This window comes from Thamnophis elegans, chromosome 3 (genome assembly GCF_009769535.1).
Source record: "Thamnophis elegans isolate rThaEle1 chromosome 3, rThaEle1.pri, whole genome shotgun sequence".
In the NCBI taxonomy this organism is placed as follows: domain Eukaryota; kingdom Metazoa; phylum Chordata; class Lepidosauria; order Squamata; family Colubridae; genus Thamnophis; species Thamnophis elegans.
The window spans coordinates 83,517,341-83,543,609 of record NC_045543.1 but is presented as its reverse complement, the minus strand read 5'-3'; the positions used below and the strand labels follow the sequence as shown (position 1 = coordinate 83,543,609).

General features: G+C 35.1%; 1 protein-coding gene across 1 annotated transcript in view; it reads right to left on the bottom strand.

Annotated features, from left to right (window-relative positions):
• The window catches only part of NTRK2 (neurotrophic receptor tyrosine kinase 2), a 207,050-nt gene that overhangs the window by 162,163 nt on the left and 18,618 nt on the right, over nt 1-26,269 (bottom strand). Inside the window, exons 3-6 of the mRNA XM_032214692.1 lie at nt 21,868-21,942; nt 21,425-21,496; nt 17,011-17,079; nt 13,688-13,845 (exon numbers count right to left, since the gene is read on the bottom strand). Coding sequence (XP_032070583.1) covers nt 13,688-13,845; nt 17,011-17,079; nt 21,425-21,496; nt 21,868-21,942 — 374 coding nt within the window. The remainder of the gene's footprint in view (nt 1-13,687; nt 13,846-17,010; nt 17,080-21,424; nt 21,497-21,867; nt 21,943-26,269) is intronic.

The window sequence follows — 26,269 nt, the reverse complement described above, 5'->3', positions numbered from 1 at the left end:
CTGATTTGTCATTTTCAACTCCAAGCCTAATTTTGTTTTTCCCTGGCCACTCTGACATCAACCTAGAAAAAGTAGGGTGCTGTTTTAATTATGTAGAATGTGTAAAAAAAAGGAATTATTTCTGAACTCATCCAACATGAAAGTTTGTTCATGTGTAAAAATTCTACTGATTTCTTGTAACCTGTCCTACATACTGATGCCACTGTAGGAAGTTGACACCCACCCTTCTCCTAGGAAAATGAGATATTTTAAGAAATATTAATAGGGTAGAAATTTTTTTCCCTAAAAGGGAGGCAGAAACTCAGTTCCTTCCCCCTTGTCAATGGGCCATTAAGACTTTGGCCAGTCTATTCTACATAACAACATCTCCTTCAGGCAGAGCTATAGGAGTTATTGCTCAAAACCCTTTCATTACATCATCACCCACCAAGGTGATAGCCATCTTTCCAAACATCCACCATGTTTCCAGTGTCTTTCTTCCCACTTCAGTGGTGGGTTGCAGGTGGTACACCCTGGTACGGGCCTACTGGTGCCTGCCAGGAGCACTGGGTACCATTCCAGTACGTTGCTCTGGAGGGCCCACCGGCCTGCCAGCTCTCCTTATCTGTATTTGAGCTCTTATTTATTTATTTATTAGACTTATATACCGCTTCATAGGGCTTTCAGCCCTCTCTAAGCGGTTTACAATTTTTTTAGCAAATTGAGTCAGCAACTTGCCCCCACAGTCCGGGTCCTCATTTCACCCACCTCGGAAGGATGGAAGGCTGAGTCGACCTTGAGCCGGTGAGATTTGAACCACTGAACTGCAGATCACAGTCAGCTAAAGTGGCCTGCAGTACTGCACCCTAACCACTGCACCACCTTGGCTCTTCAGCCTTTCTGCACACCGAGCGTACAGCCCCTGCTCGATGCTCCGCTGAGCAGCTGGAGCGTCATGGAGCGTTGCAGGAGGCAAGGATTATGCGTGCGCTGCGCACCTGTGTGCACGTTCATGTGGTAGATGCCGCACCCCGTTGCACTGTACGAGTTGCAACAGGATCCGGAACTTACCACTGCCCCACTTAGAACTGAACCCAGAAGGATATTTCTTCCAACAACACCAAATACACCCAAGGAAATGTACTGCATGCAGTACATATATAGGAAGCAATAGACTTTACAGCATCAGATGTTTGATGTTTCTACATACAAATGACAGTTGGATATAAAGATATAAAATATTTTACATGAAACATAAAAACATCTAGTTGAAAAGCTTTGTTCCTCATTGCTAATATTGAAAATTAATACATGCCTATATAACTGTTATCCATTCTAACTTATATAGAAATTCTCGGGGACTGTGCAATAGCATGTGGACTACTGTTATGTTCCTCAGACAGGGATGTTCCGTCCTTGTGAGATGTACTTGAAAATATGTTATTTGTTTTGTAATATAGGTGCCTAGTAACTTGTGAACATAATGAAAGTTGGAAATGTATTTTTTTTTCCAGAAGAAACTAACTTAAATGTAATACTTTTGGAATGATGACGAAGATGATAATCTGAGCCTTTGGAATTTTCTTCTTTCAAAATCTGTTTATTTCTTTTTTTTTAAAAAATATATATGAAATCATATTCTGATACTGCTACTTTATTTGTCATTTGGAATCCTACTTCATAAGGTAAATCTTGTATGTATTTGACAATGAATATGTACAAATAAATTTCCAATTACAGTCTAATGGGCTGCTGCAGATCTGAACTATCTATGCAGATCTTAAGTCCTTTTCATCGATTTCAGAAAGTAAAGGCAAAGATAATGCTAGTTACCATTTAAGCAACAGAATGGAACAGAATACCACATAATCATTATGTCACATAATCTCCTAGATACACAATTATATTTGCAGCTGAAAACTTAAGGATGGGAAGAAACTGAGAGAAAACAGATAAGGTTTTCACATACATACGGCTCTCAAGAGAGGGGAAAGGAAATAAAAATCTGCTAAAGAGGTACTGGAAAGGTCATGTTGGAGTCAGAGAATGAGAATGAGAATATGGCTAGCAAATGAAGTGGATCTAGGCAATTTCGGATTGCTGAAGATATCTACGTTCCTGTGAGATGGAAAATAATCCACAAAGAGTCAGCAGAGGATTATCTATGCTTTAGCATATCAGCCCCCACCTCGCACCCCCAAGGAAAAGGATGACTGAAAGATAAATTAACTTTCTGCTAGCCCCCTTTCCCCCAAAAAACTTGCCAGTTAAGTCTAACAGAAGTCTACCTAAATACCTATGTTCCTAACAAAAGAAGCACAGTAGCAGAAGTGTTGCTTTTGAAGGCAAGGGGATGGTTTTGCAGAGCTATGTAATTGAAAAAAAAGTCGACCTCTTAGTATAGTGAATGCCCTTTCTCTGTGAAATGTTATGAATAAATAAAATCTGAACTGAAAGAACCCCCCTTTTATCCTGCCTCTAAATAGCTACAAGCTTCTATTCAAAATACCAGTCAATTTGCACTAAAAAGTCTAGAGATTGAGAATGCTCAAAATTCAGGGCAGAGCTCACAAGTTAATAACTAGCTGCACTTAACATTTTGGAAACCAGAGGACTGAGAGCTACGGGCAAAACTATTATTCAAAATGGATGGGCTATGTATCCAGGGTGAGGCTGGCATTTTGCTGTTCAGATTTCTATAACAAGAGTTTGCATTTGCCGCAGCAGCCACTATCAACCAAAAAAGGAATTCTGATAGAACCAAGCTTGTATTTGTTTCTTATTCAACCAGTCCTTTAAAAAATATGCCTAAACCCAAGCTATTTTTAAAAAATCCATTCTAGACAGATTTTCCCAGCTTGATATTGTCATAATAGCGATAGCACTTAGACTTATATACCGCTTCATAGTGTCTTACAGTCCACTCTAAGCGGTTTACAGAGTTAGCATATTGCCTACAACAATCTGGGCCCTCATTTTCCTGACTTCAGAAGGATGGAAGGTTGAGTCAACCTTGAGCCTTGTGATATTCGATCTGCCAACTGCTGGTAGCCTATGATCAGCAGAAGCAGCCTGCAGTACTGCACTCTAACCACTGTGCCACCGCGGCTCAAAACCAACAGTGGTTTTGAAAAATCATAGGTAAGTTTATTGGGCTTTTAAAATGCAATCATAATATTCTAATATATTTTAAAATGTTCAAGCACCGCTTAATGTCTATAAAATAGAAAATATTTTTTCTCCCTATATTACAGGGATAGATTATAATTATCTTTCATAGATCATTTTTCCCATAAGCATTTTTATTGGTCTCAGATTTTTTAAAGAATATGGTATTGATATGTTATAATAAGGAAGCTATAATTCACTCAATGAGGCATACCATGTCATCACAAAGCTTTGATTGGCAGTTATCGAAACTGGAAGAAAACTCTGCATGCAAGTTGGATATTTATTATAGCCTCAAAGCTTTCAATAACTGGAATTACTGGACAAAGTCTCAAGAGCAAAATTAAACAGAACATCCATTAAAATCCTAGTGCTAAATATATTTTTGAACTTGGTTTATTGTGTGTATATTTTAATACAATAAGGTGAATTACAGAGAAAATATCTCCATGGTTGCAACTGCACAAAGTGAATAACATATTATCTACTTAGAAGTAACACTGCAAACTATATACACCCCAGTAATGAAAAGTGGGATTGCATACTAATTGGTTTGACTTTGACAACAGGAAAGAACTTCTCTAAATATAGAAACGCTGCATAAGATATTAGTTGTTTTTGTATACCCTCATTCAGAGGCCACTTTGCATAAAGCATTTGGCATTACCGAAGAGGCTTGCATAGTTAACTTAGACATAATGCCAGCTATTATTAGTACTTTGGTGATGTACACAACAGTAAAGGCAAAATCTCCTCATAAATCAAGTTCAAATCCTGGTGACTCCATGGAACTATTGATGGAATCATTCTAGTAAAAATACAAAAGTGGTGGTTTGCCATTATACTTTTCATGTATTAACTAGGTTCAATCCTACTCAAGTTTCTAAAATCAGCCAAAGCAGTGATCTCAGATGATTCTTAGCTAATAGGCTTCCACAGTCCCTCGTTCTTCAGTACAGTATAATTAGTAAGACCCAAGTACAACATTTTTAGCAATTCTTTTTTCAATTAACAGTTGAAAACTATTGTTTAAATCAGAAATTATTCTTAAATTAAATAATTAGAAATAATTCAATCATGATCCATAATCATGATCCATAAACAAAGTTCATTTGTTTCCCTAAATGAAAAATCTAACCATTTTTTTCACATGTGAATATTTTGAGAAACTACAATTTGGTTTTAAAAAATGGGAAATTCTAATGTGATCTTTGCTGCCACACTGGTAAGAAAAGTCCTATAAATCAAAGCAGGTTGTCTATCTGAAGACAAAAAATATTTATGGCTCCGTTTCATAATTTCAGATTATGTGCATCTCTTATAACAAGGTTGCGTTTTTGTGCATCAGTACAATACACATTTTCTTGAGTTGGGTTTAATTCCCAGTGACTACATGAACATATCCATGTAGTACTCTTGACAACAATACAGAAGTAGTTTGTCACTGCTTTTATCTATTATTTATTCTCAGCTTCTCTGACTCAAGCCTTTGGATTTCCAAGGAGTTTCCTATACAAGGATACACCTAAATTCAACTTCATTTAGCTTTTTGGGAACAGCAAAGTTCAGCTAACATTTGTTTCCTACTGTTGTCATTTATATAATAAGAATCATTAAGTTAATTTTTCAGATCAGGATATATTTTGCAGAGGACAGCAAGCTCACTGGAGCTGATGTTGATGGGTACATAATGAATCCACCTGAAACTGCTGGATATTTATGCTCCATCCAAAATCTGTGGCGAAGCCTTCCATTCATCTGGAATTTTTTTTTATAGATAGCTTTCCCTATCAGCATTATGGCTGTATATGGATCTGTGTTGAAAGAGCAAAATGTGATTCTGAGTGTGTATCTTAGGAAAATATAAAATATAATCTTAGGAAAATATGTATCTGATTTAAGGTGACAGAAGCTACATAATGTATATTCCAAATCACTATTACCCTTCAAATCTAGACCTCTGCGCAACTAGAATCATTCTAAAATTCTTCTATTTTTCTTTTAACAAAATAATGCCCTATAAATGACCAAAGATAATTTACAATGAGTATTATAAACAGGGATGTAGTACTATAAACAGGGAGGGAATATTATAAAAAGGAATGGAAACAGAGATGAGCTCCGCCCCCTATATTTGGCAATGACTAGCAGAGTAAAATCCACAGGACTCCTTTCCTTATTATAAACAGGGAAAGAAACAGGGATGAAATTTTTCATCCATTCTTCCAAGTATTCCCTGGTAAAAAAATAAGTAGGGAATATTCTCTAAAGTATCTTAGATATTGATATTGATATTGTACAGAATTTCAGCATAATCCTCTTTGTTGGATCTTTTTTGACTCTGTTATTATCTATTCATTGATGTCTCTTAATATTATCAATCCAAGGTTGCAATCTCCTTTTGGATGACTTTCCTTGTTTTTATGTGACTGTATTTTCAATGTCTTTACTATTTCTTGTCTCTTCTAACAGGTTTTTGAAATTCCGTGTTAAGTGTTTTCTTGAAATCACGTCTTTCTTGCCTTTGTCTTGTCTTTTCTTCTGGGCAATATTCACTGTCTGTTCTGTCATCCAGTTTGCTTTATTCTATATTGAGGGTAATCTCATTTCACATGCATCCTCAAAAATACCTTTGATTTAATTTCACAGTTCCTCTGGTTCACTATCAATGAGTTCAAGACGTCAAAGCAGCACTGATGTTTTCTTTGATAACAGTTGGTATATCTCAAGATTGTATTGATAGCTGGTTGACTTTGTTCACGATTTGTTCCTTCCCACTTTTTAGATTTTTTTTTTAATCCAGCCTTTACTATCTTTTATAAACAACTCAAGACAGTGAACATATTTGATACTCCTTCTGCCTCGTATTTTCCCCACAACTATAATCCTGTGAGTAGGTAGGGCTGAGAGAGAATGATTGGCCCAAAGTCACTCAGCCAGCTCATATGCCTAAGGTGGGAGCCACGGGAATAGAATTCACAGTTTTATAGTTCCTAGCCTGGTGACACTACACCTATTTAGCCTCTCGCCACAGTTTTGCTGTTATAATTTACCTCTTCAATTCATTGTGTTAATTGTATATTAATTTTGTATTTCTGTGTGCTCTATCTGGTTATGTCCATGTACGTATAAATGTACTGTTTTGAATGTTGAAGAATGTGATAGCAATGAAGAAATCATTAGTTTGTTAAAAATTTATAAGCTGTTCTCCTGCTTTGTTTCTATTTTCTAAGGCATATAGTCCGACTACCTACTATCCTTACTACTTGCAATTCTCCAATCACAAGCAGTGCATCTCACTTGCATGTTTTGTCATCTTCAAATAAAACTTGAGTACAAAACACATCAAGCTCCTTCACTTTTCCATCAATGGTTAGAGCAAAATCATTCCTTTTTTATTTTCTAATAAATAATCTAGAGTCAAAAAATCAAAATTATTTGCCAGATGTTGGAGATATTTGCAAAGATCTAAAACAATGTCACCATTATTATTATTTTTATTTGTTCAAAAGTGAACAATATTTCATAAATAATTATTTAATATCTAGTGGTTTTAGTATTGTTATCTTTACCTGTTTCAATACATAAGTATTATACAAATGCATATATTTTAATTTTTAATGTGATAAATATTGATAAATATAATCCACACAAACAAAAGCTCTGGGAGGGGGGTTTCTAAATTTTTAAAAGAGGAAAGGGTATTGAGAGCAAAGTGTTTATTAAGATGAGCACTGACTGTTAGGCTCCATTGCCTTCGTCACAGAATCTTATCAAGGTAGTCCAGATGGGAAAGTTTCTGTGGGATCTTGCCACCTACTGGTAAGGAAAGAAATTATATGATATATCTCATTTATTATATTTACCTGAAATAAAAATGAATTTTTCCTCCAAATCAGTATAACTTAAAATGAAGAAGAAATTTTTTTTTAGATTCTAAGGCAATGGAGACTTTTTAAAATTTAGATTCTTTTTGGAAGGAGGATATCTTGAATTTAAAGAAGTCTTCCTTTCAGGTAAAAATCTAGCTCTTCAGCTCCCTATTATATAAAAGTCTTGGTTTAAAATAATCTTATAATGGTTCCAAAAGCTTTAGAGCAATCCACAATTAGGGGAAACATTTCTGGGAAAGGGGAGGTGTAAATGCTCAAAAATGGGTTGGAAAGGCAGAGATAACTATAATTATTTCAATATGAACAATGAAGAGTTCTATGGATAATATATATACATGTTTTTTTCATAGGCTGATATTCAAATTGTTCAGTATTGTTTCCAAGATTTGGAAAATGTATAGAACCATATTTTCATGACATAAAGCATTAGGTCATGAAAAAATAGATGGGATTATGAATTCAAGTGTAATGGATTTTATTTTTAAGCAATTTTGGAGTACAGTGGGGTTTTTAAAAAAATTAAAATGTATAAAAGCATAATCTCTGTAACATGTGAACCATATGTAGTATATAAAACATATGGTCAATATTACTGTCAATATTTCCAACAAATCAATGTTCGGCTTAAGTGTATCCTTCAAAATCTTATTGTTACAATTCAAAATTTATTAGGGGATTTAAGTTACTAGTTAAACTCCTAGAGACAAAGATAATATTTTGAAGTGATGTTCTCAACCCATCTTAGGTTTCTGAATGTACATGATAAAATAAGATCCCATTGGAATTAATTTTATTCTTGCAGCAAGACTTGCAGTCACGTTCATGGGAACTTGTTTAAAAGAGTTATAATTCTGGTCTAAAGTAAATTATATCTCAAGGCATTATACAAATTGATAAATCTTCCATCTATTCGAAGACCTAACAGCCCCCTCTATCTTCAAACCAGGGGGATTTTATACATCAGTAGTTCCAACCTGATCGTTTTAATATTTAGTCAAGATAGCAAAGAGCAAAAGTTCAGCTTTAGAAAATTATTTAGCAAAAAAAAAATGAAGATAGGATATCAATGAAAATTTACAGAAGGCTTCTCTCAGAGAAGGAAGAAATACTAGGAATGGGGAAATATCTCATGCAAGACAACTTAATTTTAGAGTGATTTTTAACAACAGTGGAATAATCTGCAACAAGAAGTTTTAAACATGGACTTCATTAAAATATAAAATTCTGAACAGGAATGCTAGTCCTCAACTTATGACTATGATTGGGACTAGAATTTCCATTGCTAAGCAAAGTGGTAATTAAATGAGTTGCACCTGATTTTATGACCTTTTTGACAGGATTGTTAAGTAAATTTCTGCAGTTGTTAAGTAAACCATTCGGTTATTAAATAAATCTGGCTTCCCCCATTGACTCTGTCAGAAGCTGCCTGAGAAGGTCACAAATGGTGATCACATGACCCCGGAACATTGCAACCATCAAATACATGTGGGTTTAAAGGTAAAGGTTCCCTTGCACATATGTGTTAGTCATCCCCGACTCTAGGGGGATGGTGCTCATCTCTGTTTCAAAGCTGAAGAGCCAGCGTTATCCGAAGACATCTCCGTGGTCATGTGGCTGACATGACTAAATGCCAAAGGCACATGGAACGCTGTTACCTTCCCACTAAAGGTGGTCCCTAATTTTCTACTTGCATTTTTACATGCTTTCGAACTGCTAGGTTGGCAGAAGCTGGGACAAGTAGTGGGAGCTCACTCCATTACGCAGCACTAGGGATTCGAACTGTCGACCTTTCTAATCAACAAGTTCAGCGTCTTAGCCACTGAGCCATTTCATCACGTAACAAAAGGGATGCTGCAACTGATGTAAGTGTGAGGTCCACTTGTAAGCCACTTTTATCTGTGCAGTTACAACTCTGTGCAGTCACCAAATTAATGGTTCTATGTTGAGGACTCTTGTACTGAAAAAGATTTGTCCAAACTATAATATTTTTGAACAAGATAGAGATGCATAAATATCCATACTGCTGCTACATGGACACATAAACACACATCATGTTATTTTCCGTTTGGTGTAAACAATACTACACAAAAGAAAGAAAAGCAGTAAAAAATTGTAAGCCACAGAAATTATGATGTTGTTTCAATGACTTCCTGAAAACAAAAACCTAGTTTATGCACTTTACTTGGCACAAAATCACACTGTACTTCCCAAAGTTTTGCTCAGTGTGACCTCTTCCACAGTTTCAATCAGAATTCTGTCAAACATCTTCTCAGGCATACTTAACAATCTCCCTGTAGTTCTTACATTCATTTTTGTTAGCTTTCCTTTTGTATAAAGGAACAATAACAATTCTTCCAATTGTTAAATCCAGATGCAGTTTTTCACATCATGTTAAGCAAGATAGACACAGTCACTCCATAGACAAATTGCATTCATATGTGGACATTTCTCCAGGTATATAATCTACTCCTGAGCTTTAACTGTTATCAACATTCTCACAGCAATTACGACTTGTTTTTGTACATTTATCTTGGGCATAACAGTTATAGTGTCTTTAATTTTACTTTTTGGCATTTTGCTATCATCTCCCTATAAACTATAAATATAAAATACTTCTTCCGGGATTTCCTCCTTCTAATTTCATCTCATATCATTTCATCACTTTTATTTTTCATTCCCCTCTTTTCTGATCCACTTCATTTTGGTCTCTTAAAACTTTACCATTCCTTGCTCTCTGCACCTTACTTTTTGTCTTTTTACATATTATACAATAACTTTATTCTCATACTATTTATAACTCCTTATATGAATTTTGCTCATTCACAACCACTTTTGCTTTCATATTCACAAAGCATTTTTCCATACTTTCCATTGGTCTAATTTCTCAGCCTTATGGGGTAAGTGAACAAGTTGGAGGAAGGCAAGCACAGACTGCACATGAATCAGATGAAACCAGGAGAGGACTAGGGAAAACTGACATACATACATTACATATATCATACATATGAGATTAGCAATGGTATAAATAAATAAATGGGAAATATAGCTACTGAATTAAAAAAAGAAACTACGCATTTTTCCCTATGGTGCAGCAATAGTGAAGCCAAATTATAATGTCAAAAAAGTATTTAAAATCTCTTGAGGCAAACTTTCTCAGTAGACAATCAGATAAAAAGAAATCTGCTTCCACAAAACAGGATTTTTTTAAAAAAAACTAGAAATAATATATTAGATACTAAACAGAAAAACAGAAAAGTCTGTTTTACAGAGCTAGTGAATAGGAAGCCTCATTACCTGTCCTCAGATAATATATACTAAGCCACTATAAACTAAGTTTATTAATTAAAGTCCATTTGTCTGTAATGACTCAACATAATAAATCATAGTTTTTGAACCACAATAGCTGGATTTTATATATTAAACTTCTGTAATTAATTCTGACTTAGATTCATGGTATGGACATATTTCCAGGCTAAAGACTATACTCCAACATTAAGGGATAAGAGTCAGGATGAAAACTAAATGTAATTTACATTAAAATGTAATTAAAATTAAAAATTGTTAATTTGATTATGTCTCTCGTCGTGCATCTGATCATTTTTACTTCCTGTCATATTATCATTCCAGTTTGGTGACAATTTGGAAATCCCTGAGGATTACATATGACATTGAGGCTCAGGGCCTCTCATTCAGCATGATCCACGAATCCAGGACTCTCGTATAAACATGTGTGTGATTGTCGTTTAAATTTTCCATGCTCCTCAGTTAGACTTCTTTGTTCTTACTTTTCTCTTAAGCAAAATAATTAGAAGCACTGGTTTTAAATACTGTTTAAATTTGGGCAGGAGAGGGTTTATTTAGATGTCTAATATGGATAATTAGATTACGGCAAGTCTGTGTAGTAAATTTATGAGAACTAAAATATCTCTGTCTTATAAAGTGCTCCCAAGAAAGAGCATCATAAGATGAAAATTTTGTCCTTGTATATTTGAAATTTATAAACAAAGCCCTTGGCAGCTGCAATTGTAACGGATTCCCATCAGAAACAAAGATACAAAATTAAAAGGAAGAAAATACTAAAGAATGAAATATTCATAATAGTACAAGTTAACTTTTGTATACTGAAATATACCTAATCTCTATTTATATCCCTCCCAATTATAAACCTTATACAAATCTGTGTAAATAAATTCTATTGTCTCTCACATAATAAGTGAGGGGTCTGAGCCTGTGAGGAAAAATAGTTAGTTTTGCCTTAATAACACAGCACCCTTAGTATCTTTTCTCAAACAGATAGGTAGCAGAAGTGGGTTGCTCCTGGTTCAGCCTGGATCGGGCAAACCTATAGTAGCAGCGGGAGGAGGCTCCACCCACCCACATGAGCATGCGCACACAAGCGAACTGGTAGTAAAAAAATTAGAAACCCACCATTGGTAGGTAGATAGGTAGGTAGGTAGGTAGGTAGGTAGGCAGGCAGGCAGGCAGGCAGGCAGGCAGGCAGGCAGGCAGGCATGTAGATAGGTAAGTCAACACATAACTACTACTATGCTAGCTCACCATAACAAAAATAGAAGAAAATCTTTAAGGAGTATACATATAAGTATTAAGCCCAGTTTAAGTAAAGCAGCATTTCTTCTTGATGTTGATATTTCAACAGCAAAGAGTAGTACAGTCCTCACCACAATGTCAGTGATGGGATCAATGTTTATTCCTTGTATTAGGAATCAGTATAATTTGAATTTCAGAAATCCAAAGCAATCCAGAAATCCTGAACAATGGTCTGACCCTACGTAAAATTCATCTGTTCTATGCTGAATGATATTGTGCTTAATTTAAAAATGCTCAATGACATCCTTATTTTTGGTACTGAAATAAACAGGTACCATTTTTTCAAGCTATAGTTGTATATGTTTTAAGGATTATATTATCAGAAATAACTGTTGAAATACATTTCAACAGAAGCCCCAAAACTGATTCATCCAGCCTTGACCATAATACCATATGGCTAAATAATTCTAATCTGACTATTGCCAAGAAGCACAGCTAAAACAGAATTTTTTTTACCAAACAAGAAAAAATACATAATGCAAATCACTGTGGAGGGGGATGAAAGCCAAATGCTTTGATTCATCTAGTATTTTTTAGGCAATAAAATGTTATCATGGTTAACCTAAGCTATCCCAGTAACTAAAGCACCACAGAACTCGTTGGTTATACAAAGACTTTATCCAGAAATCTTGTAACAAAGTACTAAAAATAATCTTCAAACTGGCAGATGTCAGAGAAATTTCCTTATGGATTTTTGTCTTTCAAAGCTTGTAAGGCTTAGGTTTTCATGTCTGTCAGTTGCATTGATCCACAGAATTGGATCAATTGTGTCTCCCTTTTTTACCCTATGCCAAATTTACATCTTTTAAAAAGGTACTTCAGACAATATCACACAGTCCATTAAAATAATACCATACTAAATGCATCTCTTATATTTTACTCCCTGTTGGATCAGAAGCAAAGAGAAATATAAAAAATATATAGTGTAATTCATTTTAAAAGGGTAATAAAGTAAAGCTTAAACCTTTTCAAGATGATGCCTCAAGATGAAATTCTACACATTAATATACAATATACAATATAAATAGTCCCCTCAATTATTTTAATAAGAAAAAGTAGCAAAGGAAAGAAAAAAGAAGAAAAAGAAGGTGCAAGTCCATTGACACAATTTTTTAATGCAAAGAAAACAGGAGACAGAATATCAAGCACCATAAACAAGCCTGCAAAAAGATTTCATGGAATTCAGGATTTTTCCATTTTTACATTGTAAACAACAGAAAGCACAAGAGATAAATGTATGTGACCCTTAGATACAACATTTTCCTTCCACTAATAGAAATAAATTTTATTCATTTCGTCAATTTCTCCCTTCCATCATAATCTCCAAAATCGCCACCCACTCATTGTTTAGCAGTCTTCCAGCATATATTTTTATGGAAATGCAACAGAGAGAAGAATCAGTGAAAATTGTTTCTCTTTCCACCAACAAGAACTTTCCATGAATTGAATCACAGCACAATTCATTACATACCAGATTATTTACTCAGATAAGTAGCTTGCTTCATTCTAGATGCAAGTGAAAATTTTGTGATTTTTGAAATGTTTAAAATTATTATTATTTTGAAGCAAAACTTTCTGAAGTGGGAACAGATCTAGAGTTCATTCAATTTACAATTATCTGTTTCAGTTTTAACCAACAGTTTTATTTATAGAATAACAGGACATGAACAGTTTTCAATGTTCTTATAATAGAAACAATACTTCATTAGATAAATTAGAAATAAGAGTACATTTGGGGGGATTAGTGTATCACTAAAATGAATTTGAAAAATTATTTCAGACAGAAAATCATGCCTGAATCCTATTAATCATGATTCCATCTAAGCATCCTGCATATGACTGCAAGAGTTGTCTGAAATAGGACTTATGTATCTCCCAATCAAAACTAAAACTTGTTTTTAAAATAAGAAAATCCATTAAACTTTCTATGAGGTTCTATCCAAATTAATGATGTTTACACAGAGGTAGAGCTTAATCTCTTGTACTCCATTTTAACAGCTTAAATATAGATATTATTTATTTTCATAAAAGTGCATTACCACAGTTTGGGACTGGCTTCTCCAGCAGAGATATCCTCTGGTTGTAGTCATTTATGCAGTAAAAATCCTGAGTTTCTGCTTTTGGAAGCTTGGTCTCTTGGAATACTTTGATCCACATAATATCACAGGAACACTTGAAAGGGTTGCCATCTAAAGTCCTACAACAACAACAACAAATAGATTTATATCAGAATTTTAAAGAAAATAATCCCTCAAATAACAGTTCACAAATCAAAGACACTTTAAAATAATACTAGACAGGTCTAAACAGTGACAAAAACAGCAGATGAAAGCACTTGTCACTATTCTGGCCCACAATTAGGTTAAGAGGAAAACACTTTTCATTCCTGTCCAAACAATGTATTTATTTTTCCACTGATTGTTATGTGGATATTTAAATGCAATATTGACATTGCATGGTGGCTCCTAAACTTTAATCTACTAATCAGCTAAGTCTATATATCAATAAAATAGTACTTCCTGACAGATCTAATTCATTGGATTAGAATATATTCCCTTTTGCATCTGTGTGAAAGGGGATGCCCCTTCTAAAATGAGGTCCTAAACCCCCTTTGTTTGATTTTGCCCAAAATAGTTCTAATCCATTTATCTAGTTTAGTCTACAATCTGATCTCCTCTAAACGTGTTAGGACTATAATTCCTAACATTCTTAGCCAGTGTTGCTAGTTTAGACACATTTGGAGAGAATCAGGTTTGAAAAGCTCAAAAATCTAGTCTTGACTGGGAAGAAAAGAATGCCATTTTTTTTCAATTCAGTAGGAAAACAATTATTCTGGACCATGAACAATAATCATATTTAATTCTCAGTGTACAGTGTCCCATAATACAGTTTAGATGTTTTCTATTATTGTGGATAAACTGAGCTCCCCCTTATGGTCAAACATCACAGAAATATATTTCAAGCAAAAGATGCAGAGACTTGAAAAAAGAAGTCATCTATGAAACCCTTGGAACAAATGCAAAAATGGCTTAAGTAACATTTAAGACTACAACAACAAATACTGAGCTCTAAGACTTATAAGAATATATAAGCTCACACTGAGGAATTAAAATGGAATCTTTATTACCCAGTTAAAATTAACACATCCAGGAAAGCCTCTTTAATTAGGTACTTAAAGTATCTCTTGTACTTAATGTATAAAGAGCTAGAATAAAAAAAGAAACAGCAAAAAGTCCAGATGTCTGGCTCAGGCAAGGAATATTATCTAAGCTTTGCTCATAAAAGCATAACCTATCTTTCATGAGCTAATTCATTGATGTACCACTTGTTGCCCCTAAGATATTTTATTAAGATGAAACAATCCAGCATTAATTATAACCATCTACAGGCAGAACATTTGATTTGGTCTTCCAGATCCTTCTGTCAATGTAATCTCATAGAATATTCACAGCAGTTCAGATGTTGTCGAAGCTGTCTGAGTAGATCAGCTCAAATAAATATTCAGATCAAAGAGAGAGTTTTGTAGGTTTGACAAATTTACGCTAATATATTGGAAATGTTAAGCAGACTACTTCCATTGTTTTGGAGAAACAATAGTTGCTTTCAATGGTGTGTAGGAGAGAAAAAAAGCATGTAGACCTCAGTATAAATATACAACTATACCAAACAATCTCTATTCTCAGCTCAATTACACTTTAATTAGAAAAGAGTGGGAACTACATCAAAAAGCAAATCTGTATTTGAAACTCCACAAATAGCTTCCAAATCTGGAGATTTGTTGCTCCCCAATACATGGATTAATGTGTTAATATGTTTTGTGCATATATATATATATATATATATATATATATATGTATGTATGTATGTATGTATGTATGTATGTATGTATGTATGTATGCATGCATGCATGCATGCATATAAACATACACACACACACTGTATATATACTGTATATACTGTGTATGCATGTGTGTGTGTATGTATGTATATGTGTGTGTCTGTGTGTGTGTGTGTCCAGGAAATAAATGGAATTAATAACTTACAATTATCTTTCTATAAAATAAAATAGCCCATTTACAAAAAATAATTGCTACAATATTGGCCTATATGAATATGCTTCGATTTCCAACTGTTTAGGAAAAATATCTTCCTATCTGATAAGTATGACAGTTGTGAAATTAACTGTAGCAATACAGTGAACAATAACATTTCTCTTGTACAAGGAAAAAAGGGTGGATTTGATATATAACAGGTCTGGTATTGTGAATAATGATAGAAAGGAAGAATTTTAACTATCAAACTTACAGGACAAGGAGCAAATTTGAAATTTTAAGTATATTAAATAGGCACCATGCTAGTTCTGGTCAGAAACAGAAAACAATCTAGCAAGATGACTCCCCCTGAATTTCTATAGATTTCCAGATTGATTTCTACCACTCTAATTTTTGTTATTTTTAACTGGGTAGATGGATAGTCAACAGAGAATGGCCAGGGAGGAAGGAGGTGTTGCAATATGGCACAAGTGCAGATAGACAAGCAGTCAGTGGGTACTGCAGTGTGGCATGAGTGTAGCTCAATAGGAAGGTGAGCAACTATAGAGTGCAGTGGGTACACTGGTAGTGCCATAGTGCAGCAAAATGCAGGGGGGGGGTGAATGCTGCAGAGAGGTGCATGCTTTGGCCCCATACAAGTTCAAGCAGGCAAATAGAGGGCAAGTGCAGATTTTGGCCAGGTGGATCTGAGTTATGTAGTGCAGACAAGGGGGTGCACTATAGAGTATGAAATCCCTGGAATCCCTTATTCAGTAATGTGGATACTCAGGAGAAAAAGAAGAGGGAGCAGGAGTGACTTACAGCAATGTTTTGCAAACTTCCTTGCCAGCTTTCCCATTGACTTTCACAGCCATGGTGATCATGTGATATTGCAAACTTCGTAAGTGCAAGCTCATGGCCAACCACACAAATCATGTGCCTGTTCTGGGGCTGCAACAGTAAAACTTCAAGGACTAATTATAAGTACCACTAATTCAGCACCATTGAACCTTTGAACAGACGTTGAATTAGTGGTTGGAATCCTAGGATTACCTATATCTTCAATCAACAATCATGGATTGTTCTTGGTTTACCTGGACTGATAGTAACTTAGTAGCTGCAAGAGGACTTCAACTATATGTTCCCTGGACTGTGTCCTATATGTTAAATACACACATACACCCAACACACATATTAAAACACACAGTACTGTAAAACAAATTTTACTTTAAATGTTTTCTTGCTGGAATCTAAAAACTAAAATTCTGTAAAAATGCTAATAACATTTATTATAACCATAAACTTGATTTTTCAGAAAAGCAGTTACTTACAGATCTGTCAAATTCAGATGGCGGAAAGTCTTCCTGGACAAACTTGAAAGCTTATTTCTGGAGAAGTTACTGTAAAGAAACAGTCATAATTAAAATGAGGAAACGAGAGTTTGAGAGACACATCCCAGGAAGTTAAACTCTGTCAAACAACTCCTGCTGATGATTTCCAAAACTGATACAGATTGTATCATAGTTTGACATCTAGACTGGGCACATATAAACACTGATTGCAACATGTACCTTAGAAAAGTTCATTTCAAGTGAAGGGAAAAAAACATTGGATTAAGTTTTACTCCAAAGATGTTCTCAGATGTTGACTAAATGCTCAATTTATTCATAAGCAAAATAGATGTTTACCATATCGTCTTTGATCCTACATCAAAGGTTTTACTTTTCCAAACCCTGACTATATCCAAAACAACTCAATTGCAGACTTTTTAGAAATACTTTTTTAAACTATGCGTTCACAGCAAACATCATGGAAAAATGGTAACATGAAATCATTAAGCCTTTCAGTTCAATTAAGCATTTACCGTATTATATTGCAATACACTTTAGCATCTTCCATTATAATTAAAATCAAATTGCATTCTTGCTCTTGACTATATTCACATGATCGCATACACTGTGGGAGGCACTCCTTTACTAAGGAATATTTAAATTGGACAAAATAGAAAGATTCCCTGACTAGCCGCACCTTTCTTTTTATTTTCCATAGGAATTATATGCTCACTGAATAAGACATAGGCTCTGTGCCACAATAAAAATCAGAAATGTTGCCAAGTGGTGCTTGTCTGATTTTTTTTCAATCCAGATCCACCTACCCCAAGTATACAACAGTAGTTTCCTGAATTCTGTTTTACACCAGGGCCAATTAAGTGAAGATGTCAACTATCCAACAAAATACATACTAAAAAGTGTAGTAATAGTGTGCAGCATTACCATTATGTCCCTGGTAGAAAATTTTCTGAAGTCATCCATGACAAAATAATAGCACATTAATGGAGCAGGAGAATAGCGCTTCTTTTTAAAGACAGGTGTTTCATCGAGGTTTGTGTATATGTACATCTTACTTTCTTAAAGTCTATTGTAAAACACCTTTTTCTTCTTTAATTCTTTTAATTCTTCTGGAAAACAATTGGAAGCCATGCCTCTCCCATTTGTTGATTTGCCACCAAATTTCAGCAAAGTAATCAATGTGGACTGAAGAAAAGACATTTGGGAAATGCCCATTCCTACTCTAAATAATACTGAAAATTAACTAATGTTTCTAGGATTCCATGTTATGAGCAACATTGTTAGCTGAAAACAGAAATAAAAGCTTATCTTTGTTTTACATCTTAAGAGAGTAAAATGCTTAAAGTATTTCATAACCTTTACCACTCTAGTGGCCAGATGTTTTTGACTACAATTTGCAGAATTCTCAGTCAGTATGCCCAATTATTGGTGAACATAGCATATTTGTAGTGAGATGATCTATTTGTAGTGAAGTATTTATGGCAAAGCTATAATGAAATGTTTTGCCAAGATACATTTCTTATGTGAATTGATTATTCAACTTACATGGACAATAAGGTTAATCTAAAGTTACATTTACAGCTGCCTTAGCTAAAGGTGACCTAACCCAGTGCTCTCCTCTATCTGTTATTTATCAGAAAACTTATTCCTTCTTGTCATTATCCTTTTTCTTCCGCAAACAGAAATTTTATTATTCCCTCTAGGACAGGGGTGTCAAACTCAAGGCCTACGGGCCAAATCCTGCCCACGGGTGCTTAGATCCGCCCTGGAAACAGCAAAGGACCAGCCCACGGTGCCTCTGCCAGCGAAAACAGAGTTCAGGTTTCACTGGTAGAGGGTTGCAGGAGGCCATCAGGGGAAAAAATGGAGCTTACCCTGGCCATACACACACCCAGCCCCCCAAGGTCAAACACAACCCTGATGCAACCCTAGCCCTGATCCTCAATGAAATTGAGTTTGACACCCTTGCTCTAGGACATATATTTGTGTTATCTTAATATTGCAGGAACACCAAAGCAGACCAATGAAATGTCAATAAAATGTCTTGGTGACACTTTCCTCTTATGATACCATGGGCCAGCCTATGCATAAGTAACAAAAGTAATAGAAAATATTCTTTATTATGTCTGCACAATAGAAGAATATACAGCAAGATGCAGTGATCTTTTTTGAAAATATAGAAAAGATTTTCAGATTTTTCCATTAGATGTTGCTCTGATACTACAGTTTACATTTAGGTAGTGTCTATGGAATATTTAATTTGCTTTGTTTACAATATTACTGATTTTTATAATCATACATCAGCTAAAACAGCCATTTTGTCTATATAACTTTCACCTGGGTAACTGGAAAAAAAGGCAAATATGTTTATAAAATATTTTATTTAAAGTTCTTTAGAATTTGATACTACTGAGGTTGGTGGACATATCTGTATTAGTACTGATATTTTTGAATTATTTATATTGTAGCATATCTGTTTTAAAGGGATTTTAAATATAATTAAAGAGATCTGATGTGAGTTGATTAAAGCCCAAATATTTTTTTAAAAAACTGGAAGTTCATATAATTTATGTCTTATGTTTATTTTCTAAAAAAAGAAAGTTTCTAAATCATAAACGTGCCAAATTCTTGTTAAGAGAAGACACAGGGAAATTATTAATGTACATTATTGCTATAAGAATGTAAATTAACTCATATCTCAACAAGGCAATGTTTTTTTAAGAAAAACATACTTTTCCGAATGATACACACACACACACACAAACACACAGAGAGAGAGCTATACATATACCCTCCAATAGCCAGTGGAATAGCTTGCACAGTGCACACTGTCACAACAATCTTGGATAGCTGATAGTCAAAACAACATTTCTTCCATCCTCTGCTTTCCTCTCAACTCATCCAACATCCTCCTCTTTTCTAATGGATGAGATATTTCTATAGAAGTGAATTTTGTAAATGAATCAGCACATAGTTCCTTAGTAGCTATTTGCCCCTAAAGATAGAACTTTTAAAGTCACTTATGTAAGATCTTTAGCTTATGCTATTATTTGAAATTACTTACATTAAAGAGCAAGATCAGTAAATCACATCTTTATTTAAAACAACATTCCAATATGTATCCAAAAATAGCTGGATATTTTCCAGTCATCATTCCTTCTAATACTAAACTTGGACAGTCCACTGCCATCTGTTTGGCAGCAAACTGTCTAACCATTTTGCTGAAAATGTCATTTGAACAACAGAAAAGGAAAATGAGTATGTATTGATTGGCTGCCATGTGCAGCTCTAGCAATTATAATACCCTCAAAGGGGAGGAGGAATTTGGGTCAGGACACAGATACATACTTAGCAAGAAGAGAGTTGTTGGATTAGTTCAAAGGGCCTTCTAGTCAACTTAACCTTCTTATAGTGGTCAGTCAGAGGTCCATATGAAGTCATGAGCTTCTGGAATTCACAACATCCTCCAGCTTGCATTCCCTAACAACTCATAGTGGATTATACCCAGTACAGTGGTGGGTTCCGGATCCCGGTACAAAGGGGCCTGGCGTCCACCACATGAATGTGCGCACACACTCACATGCGTTCTTACCTTTTGCGACGCTCTGCGACACCTCTGTGATGCTCCAGCTGCTTGGCGGAGCATCGCACAGGCGTTGTATGCTCTGTGCGCATAAGTGTCGAAGAGCTCAAATACTTGTAAGGAGCGTGGGTGGGCCCTCCGGAGCATCCTACTGGAACAGTACCCGGTGTCTCAGCAGGCACCGGTACGCCCATACCAGGGCGTACCGGTTGTAACCCACCACTGACCCAGTATCACTGCAAGGGGAACAATACTCTGACACCACTGGATGACATCACCAGATCTCGCTGCTTTAGCAGAGTAAGGAAGATACTCAGAGTGATTCACACCCTGGTCAGTGTTTCTTTGCACTTCTACCATTGGGCAGAAGACTTCAAAGTTTTCCCAGACAAACAAAGAGGTTTAAAGATAGTTTCTATCCTTAGGCTGTCAGACTTTTAAATACAATCACAATCACTCCATGCTAGTTTTTTTTCTTTTTCTTTCTATTTTCGTTTCTGCTATAATTTTGCACCAGTGAGGTTAAAACCAATTTCATTGTATTTAAGTACAATTACAATAAAGATTATACTTATATACTTATATTTGTCTTTTTCCAGATTCATTTTGCTCTTGTATACAGTGATAGGTGGTTTATGGGCGTCAGGAAAAGTTGGACATGACTTAGCGACTGAACAACAAAAGTGATTTTACAAAGTGGGAACCAGCCGCAAGCCTGAATCCAGCAATATATATGGAAGACAATATTTTAAGTCCCCCTGGTAATTAAATTATCCTGCTTGTTCTAAAGTCATAAAGTGGGTTTTAACTTACATGTACTGTAGGTTAATATTTTTCAGGAAAGCTTGGCGTGAGACAAACTTCAAGCCTGAGTCCACCACAGTTCTGTAAAAGTACACAAGCACAAGTTACAATTACTGAGTGATGTATTGTCCATTCATTTATTTATGGAGAGTATAGCATATAGCTCAAGGAATTTCAGAATACATTTTGGTTCAAGAATTGTTATTTTATTTCCCAATTCAAGCATCTGTGATGCATGTGATAAAAGTTTCTATTTGCTATAATTACTCATTATACTCAGCTTCATGAATTACATCCACAAATATACAGAGTTGAGTTGCTTCTGTTAAATGAAATAAATGAAGACAATGCCACCTGTAAGACCTCAGTACATCCCATTATAAAGCTTACATAGAGTGGGCAAAATATGTAATTTATAATACTAAATATACATAATTAAAATATATACTTACAAATTTCTTAATCCAGTGTACAGTCCAACATCTATTTCATTTATGCTTTCTAAATCCCGCTGGTTTGCAATATAGCTATTTAAAAGGACAAAAAAAAAGAGGAAGACAGAAATTTTACTATGGTAGTTTATTATTTTCTTATTTATATAATAGGCATACAAATAGCAGTTGTCTGACTTGGAAATGGGAAAATAGAGAAATAAATTGTTCCTCAATATGCAATATGATACAGAAGGGCAGATTTTCAGAAACATATTAAATACTGTAATATGTTAAGAGGCCCTTTGCAAGATGGAAGCAGGTAACTTGGATATATTCTGGGAGTAATGGAGCAATTTATAATGGATAATTTGTAAATCAAGGATTCAGTATAGGGTTGCCACTGTGGAGACATTTATGTAAAATAAATGGTTGTTGGTGGGTGGTATGTGTAAAAGAGAAAGAGAGAGGGAGAGAGAGAGAGAGAGAGAGAGAGAGAGGGACAGAGGAGAGAGGGAGAGATAAGGATACGGAGAGAGAAATGACATTATTCAAGATGAAGGTAAGGGGAATTCAGTCAAAAAGTTCACTAAACAAATTGTTGTAAATTGAGAACCACCTGTACTTGAATCTTAGTAGTCCAGTTCTGTCATTTTATACCGTAATAGCTTTTATCTACTATACTTTTGATACACTCTGTTTCTGTTAACAGGACAAATAACTAGTCAATAATAATATAGTTCCTAAATTCTGTATACTATATGATAGAAGTAATGGAGAAGAAACTAGTTTGATCCCCATTTTAATATCATGTTTTTAATTTGCATATGACAAACCAAATCAAGAATAAACAATGCAGTTATTATTCAGTTTTTCTGAACTGTTCAGAGTACCCCCATAAAAAGAATGGGAAAATTTAAAAAAACTATGTAAAAAAAAGAAAAGTACATAGAATAAAAAGTATTTAAACATTCATGAATAAAAGCAAACTATTTACATTTTATAAAACTACATAAAAAACATTAGGTAAGCCAAATTGCCTGCAAAGGTTTGGATAGAATTATACATAAAATATGTACCCATTTTCATAAGAAATTTGCTTTTTCAATATTGTGAATTTAAGTAAAGGAACTCAGGACTGGAAAATGAGGTATAAAAATTTACATAATCAATCTATGAAGAATAATGGCCAATAAATATGCAATAAAGGGAAGCATATATTAGAAGGCTAGAAAAAGCAGCTTAGGGGCAGAGCTTTATGGAGAAAATCTATCTACGTGGTCAGAAAGAGTCAATACCAACTTAGTGGTCAATAGCATGTAAACAAATTATCTAGATTTATGTATTTATCACTGAAGACAGTAGTGGAAACTCTGAGAATTACCGAAGTCTTCTGAAGATTACATGGATATGATTATGCAGTTTTTCTTGCAATAACATGGAACATAGCAGATTGGGGATATTTAAAACTCATTATCTAGCTTAAATAGTCCTTACAAACATGAACATATTAGATGTTAACAACTGAAGAATTTGTGCCAACAGTTAGACCAGCAATTAATTGATTCAATATTGGGAAAGATATACAGGTAGTCCTCAACTTACAACCCCAATAGAGCCCAAAAATTCTGGTGTTAAGTAAGACATTTCTTAAATGAGTTTTACCCCATTTTTACAACTTTTGTTGCCACAGTTGTTAAGTGAATCACTGCAGTTAATAAGTTAGTAACCTGGTTGTTAAGTAAATCTGGCTTCCCCATTGACTTTGCTTGTCAGAAGGTCGTAAAAGGAGATCACATGAGCTTGGGACACACAAACGGTGATACGTATCAACTAATTGCCAAGCATCTGAATTTTGATCACATGATCATGGGGATGCTGCAAAGGTCGTAACTGTGAAAAATGGTCATAAGTCCCTTTTTCCAGTATGTTGTAACTTTGAACAGTCACTAAAGGAACTGTTGTAAATTGAGGACCACCTGTACCAGGCTTATTTCCTGTCAGCTTATGTAATTTATTAAAAAATATACCATGAGAAATATTTAACTAAAAGAAGTAGAAATTAAGATTAATAACCATAGATATGCTGATAATACAATTTTCATAACTAGAATACAATGAAGAAGATTTAAGGAAGCTCATTTTTGAATTTTTTTTAAAAAAGAGCCTGCAAGGCTGGCCTGCTCTTTAGCATTAACTATTAAAAAGAAAGCTAAGATTATGTGAGTAGGAATGCCAAATCAAAGCCAATAGATGTAGGACTTGAAACAATGGTAAACTTTATCTTTTTGACCAATTTTGTTTTTAAAAAGTCACAAATCTGATGACTGTAGTCATGAAACAGACCCTTGCCACCTAGGAGAAAGTTTAAGACAGATCTGCACAAAATATTGAAATGTAGAAATGTTATATTGATAACCACGATAGGTATTATCAAGGATGTAGGTTTTCCGATTGTAGCCCTTGGCTGTGAAAGCTGGATCCTTAGAAAGGCTGAAGGAAGGAAAATCAATGCCTTTGAATTGTGTGGTACTGCAGAAAATGGTGGGGGGAAAAAGACCTTGGACTGCAGTAAGAACAAAACATTCAATACTAGATGAAGGAAACCAGACTATTCATTGGAAGCTTCAGCTGAAATATTTTGGACACATAATGTGAAGTCAAGAGTTAATGGAGAATACCTTGGTGCCTGGGAAAATCGAAGGCAATCAAGAAACTGACAGAAGATAAGATGGCGAGATACGATCACTGACATCATGAACAAGAGTTTCTTAGAACTCAAAGGAGCTGTTACTGACAGACAGACCTTGCCAAGTGATATCCAGTGGGACACAGAAAATTGGAAGCAACTGAAGGAAAAATAAAATTGCATTGGCTGCCTTGCTTAAACGACTAGATATTCAACTTTTTTTTCTAATAGCTATGCTTCTAGTGTGTACTTATTATTTATATATGGAAATGTATTTAAAGAAATCCACTTCATTGTCTTCTGATGTTACGTATTCCCACAAAATCGACTGTATAACATACTATTTCTCAAATAATGTTTTATCTGATACTTCAGATGTTCGAGCAAAAATTAGGATGGTACACATGAATAGTCATTTTTAGGTACCACGAATATCATGGACATTATGTAATAATGAAACATGGCAGGAGGATGAACAAGAAAGCACTAAAAAAATAAACAAAAATAAAACAGAAATTACAAGAGAGAAGTTTTTTTTCCACAAAACTTTGCTCATAATCTCCTCTTGCATGGTGTCAAAACCAAATCTTTCAGAAACTTGGTGCTCATTAAGGGTGCCCTGCCCCAGTCCGCAAGCACATGCATGCCATAAGGAGTTAGATGTGTTTATTCACACAACTACCCTTGGGGATCTCCCCAAGTTCCCACTATGCACATAAAAGTGTTAGGGGTCATCCTCTTTAAGTCTTTTCCAATCCTGGCCAAAAGTGGCCTAGTCCAAACGAGTAAGGCAAGATGTACTACTTAATCCACAGCACCTAAGAGTAGCCCTAGTCCTGTTGGATCACAGCTCAACAAAAGCAACCACAGCTCCCACCAATTCAGGCAAGGCAGAGGCAAACGTGACTCCAATGAGCTGAAGCCAGACGAATACAAATATGATATCACTGAGTTGAAGAAGGACAAAGGCAAACACAACTCCAACAGATCCAAGGCACAATAAAGTACAAAAGATTTCAAAACATTCACGTTGTTGAAGTTGGAGTATTAGTTCCTCAAATACCAATCAAGTTCAAAATCCTTCTTAAGTAGACACCAACCAGTGCACTTCATTAAGAAGGACAAGCCTATCTCCTCATGATTAGTCTCACTGATCTCTACTGCGCTTCTCTCCACTGGGCCTTGCACAACCTTGGATTGGGAAAGGGCGGCAACTCCTCTTTGTCCCACATTGACTGGTTGCAGCTGCATGTCCTCTCTGGACTGCACAGCCAGCTGTTCTGGCCCCTCTCTTCCAGATTCCTCCAACGTTCTAAGGATTGCTTCACCACAATCGTCCTATTCCACTGCTACTTTGTCTTGCCTCCGGCCCTTCCATCTTTCCCTGATGCTCCCTATACTCCTTCTAAGATAGCTCCGAAACCAGCTCTTCCTCCTCATCCAAGCTAGAGTCTGAGGGAGCCATCACAAAGAGCCACAGCAAAACTAACAGAATAATACTACAGACTCTCGTCACACACTGGATCACATAACTGCAAATCTCACACTGAGCTTTGAAGTATATTTACAAAAATACATAGAGAGTAAAAGAAAGAAAAAAGGAGTCTCTTCATCCAGAGTACTTTGTCTATTTGTTGCCAGCCTCTCTGAAATAAGTAAAACATTGTGATTAAAATTCAGAGGGATGTGTTACTCTAGATGTATTCCAGATGCACTCCGCTAGTTGTTTTCAAA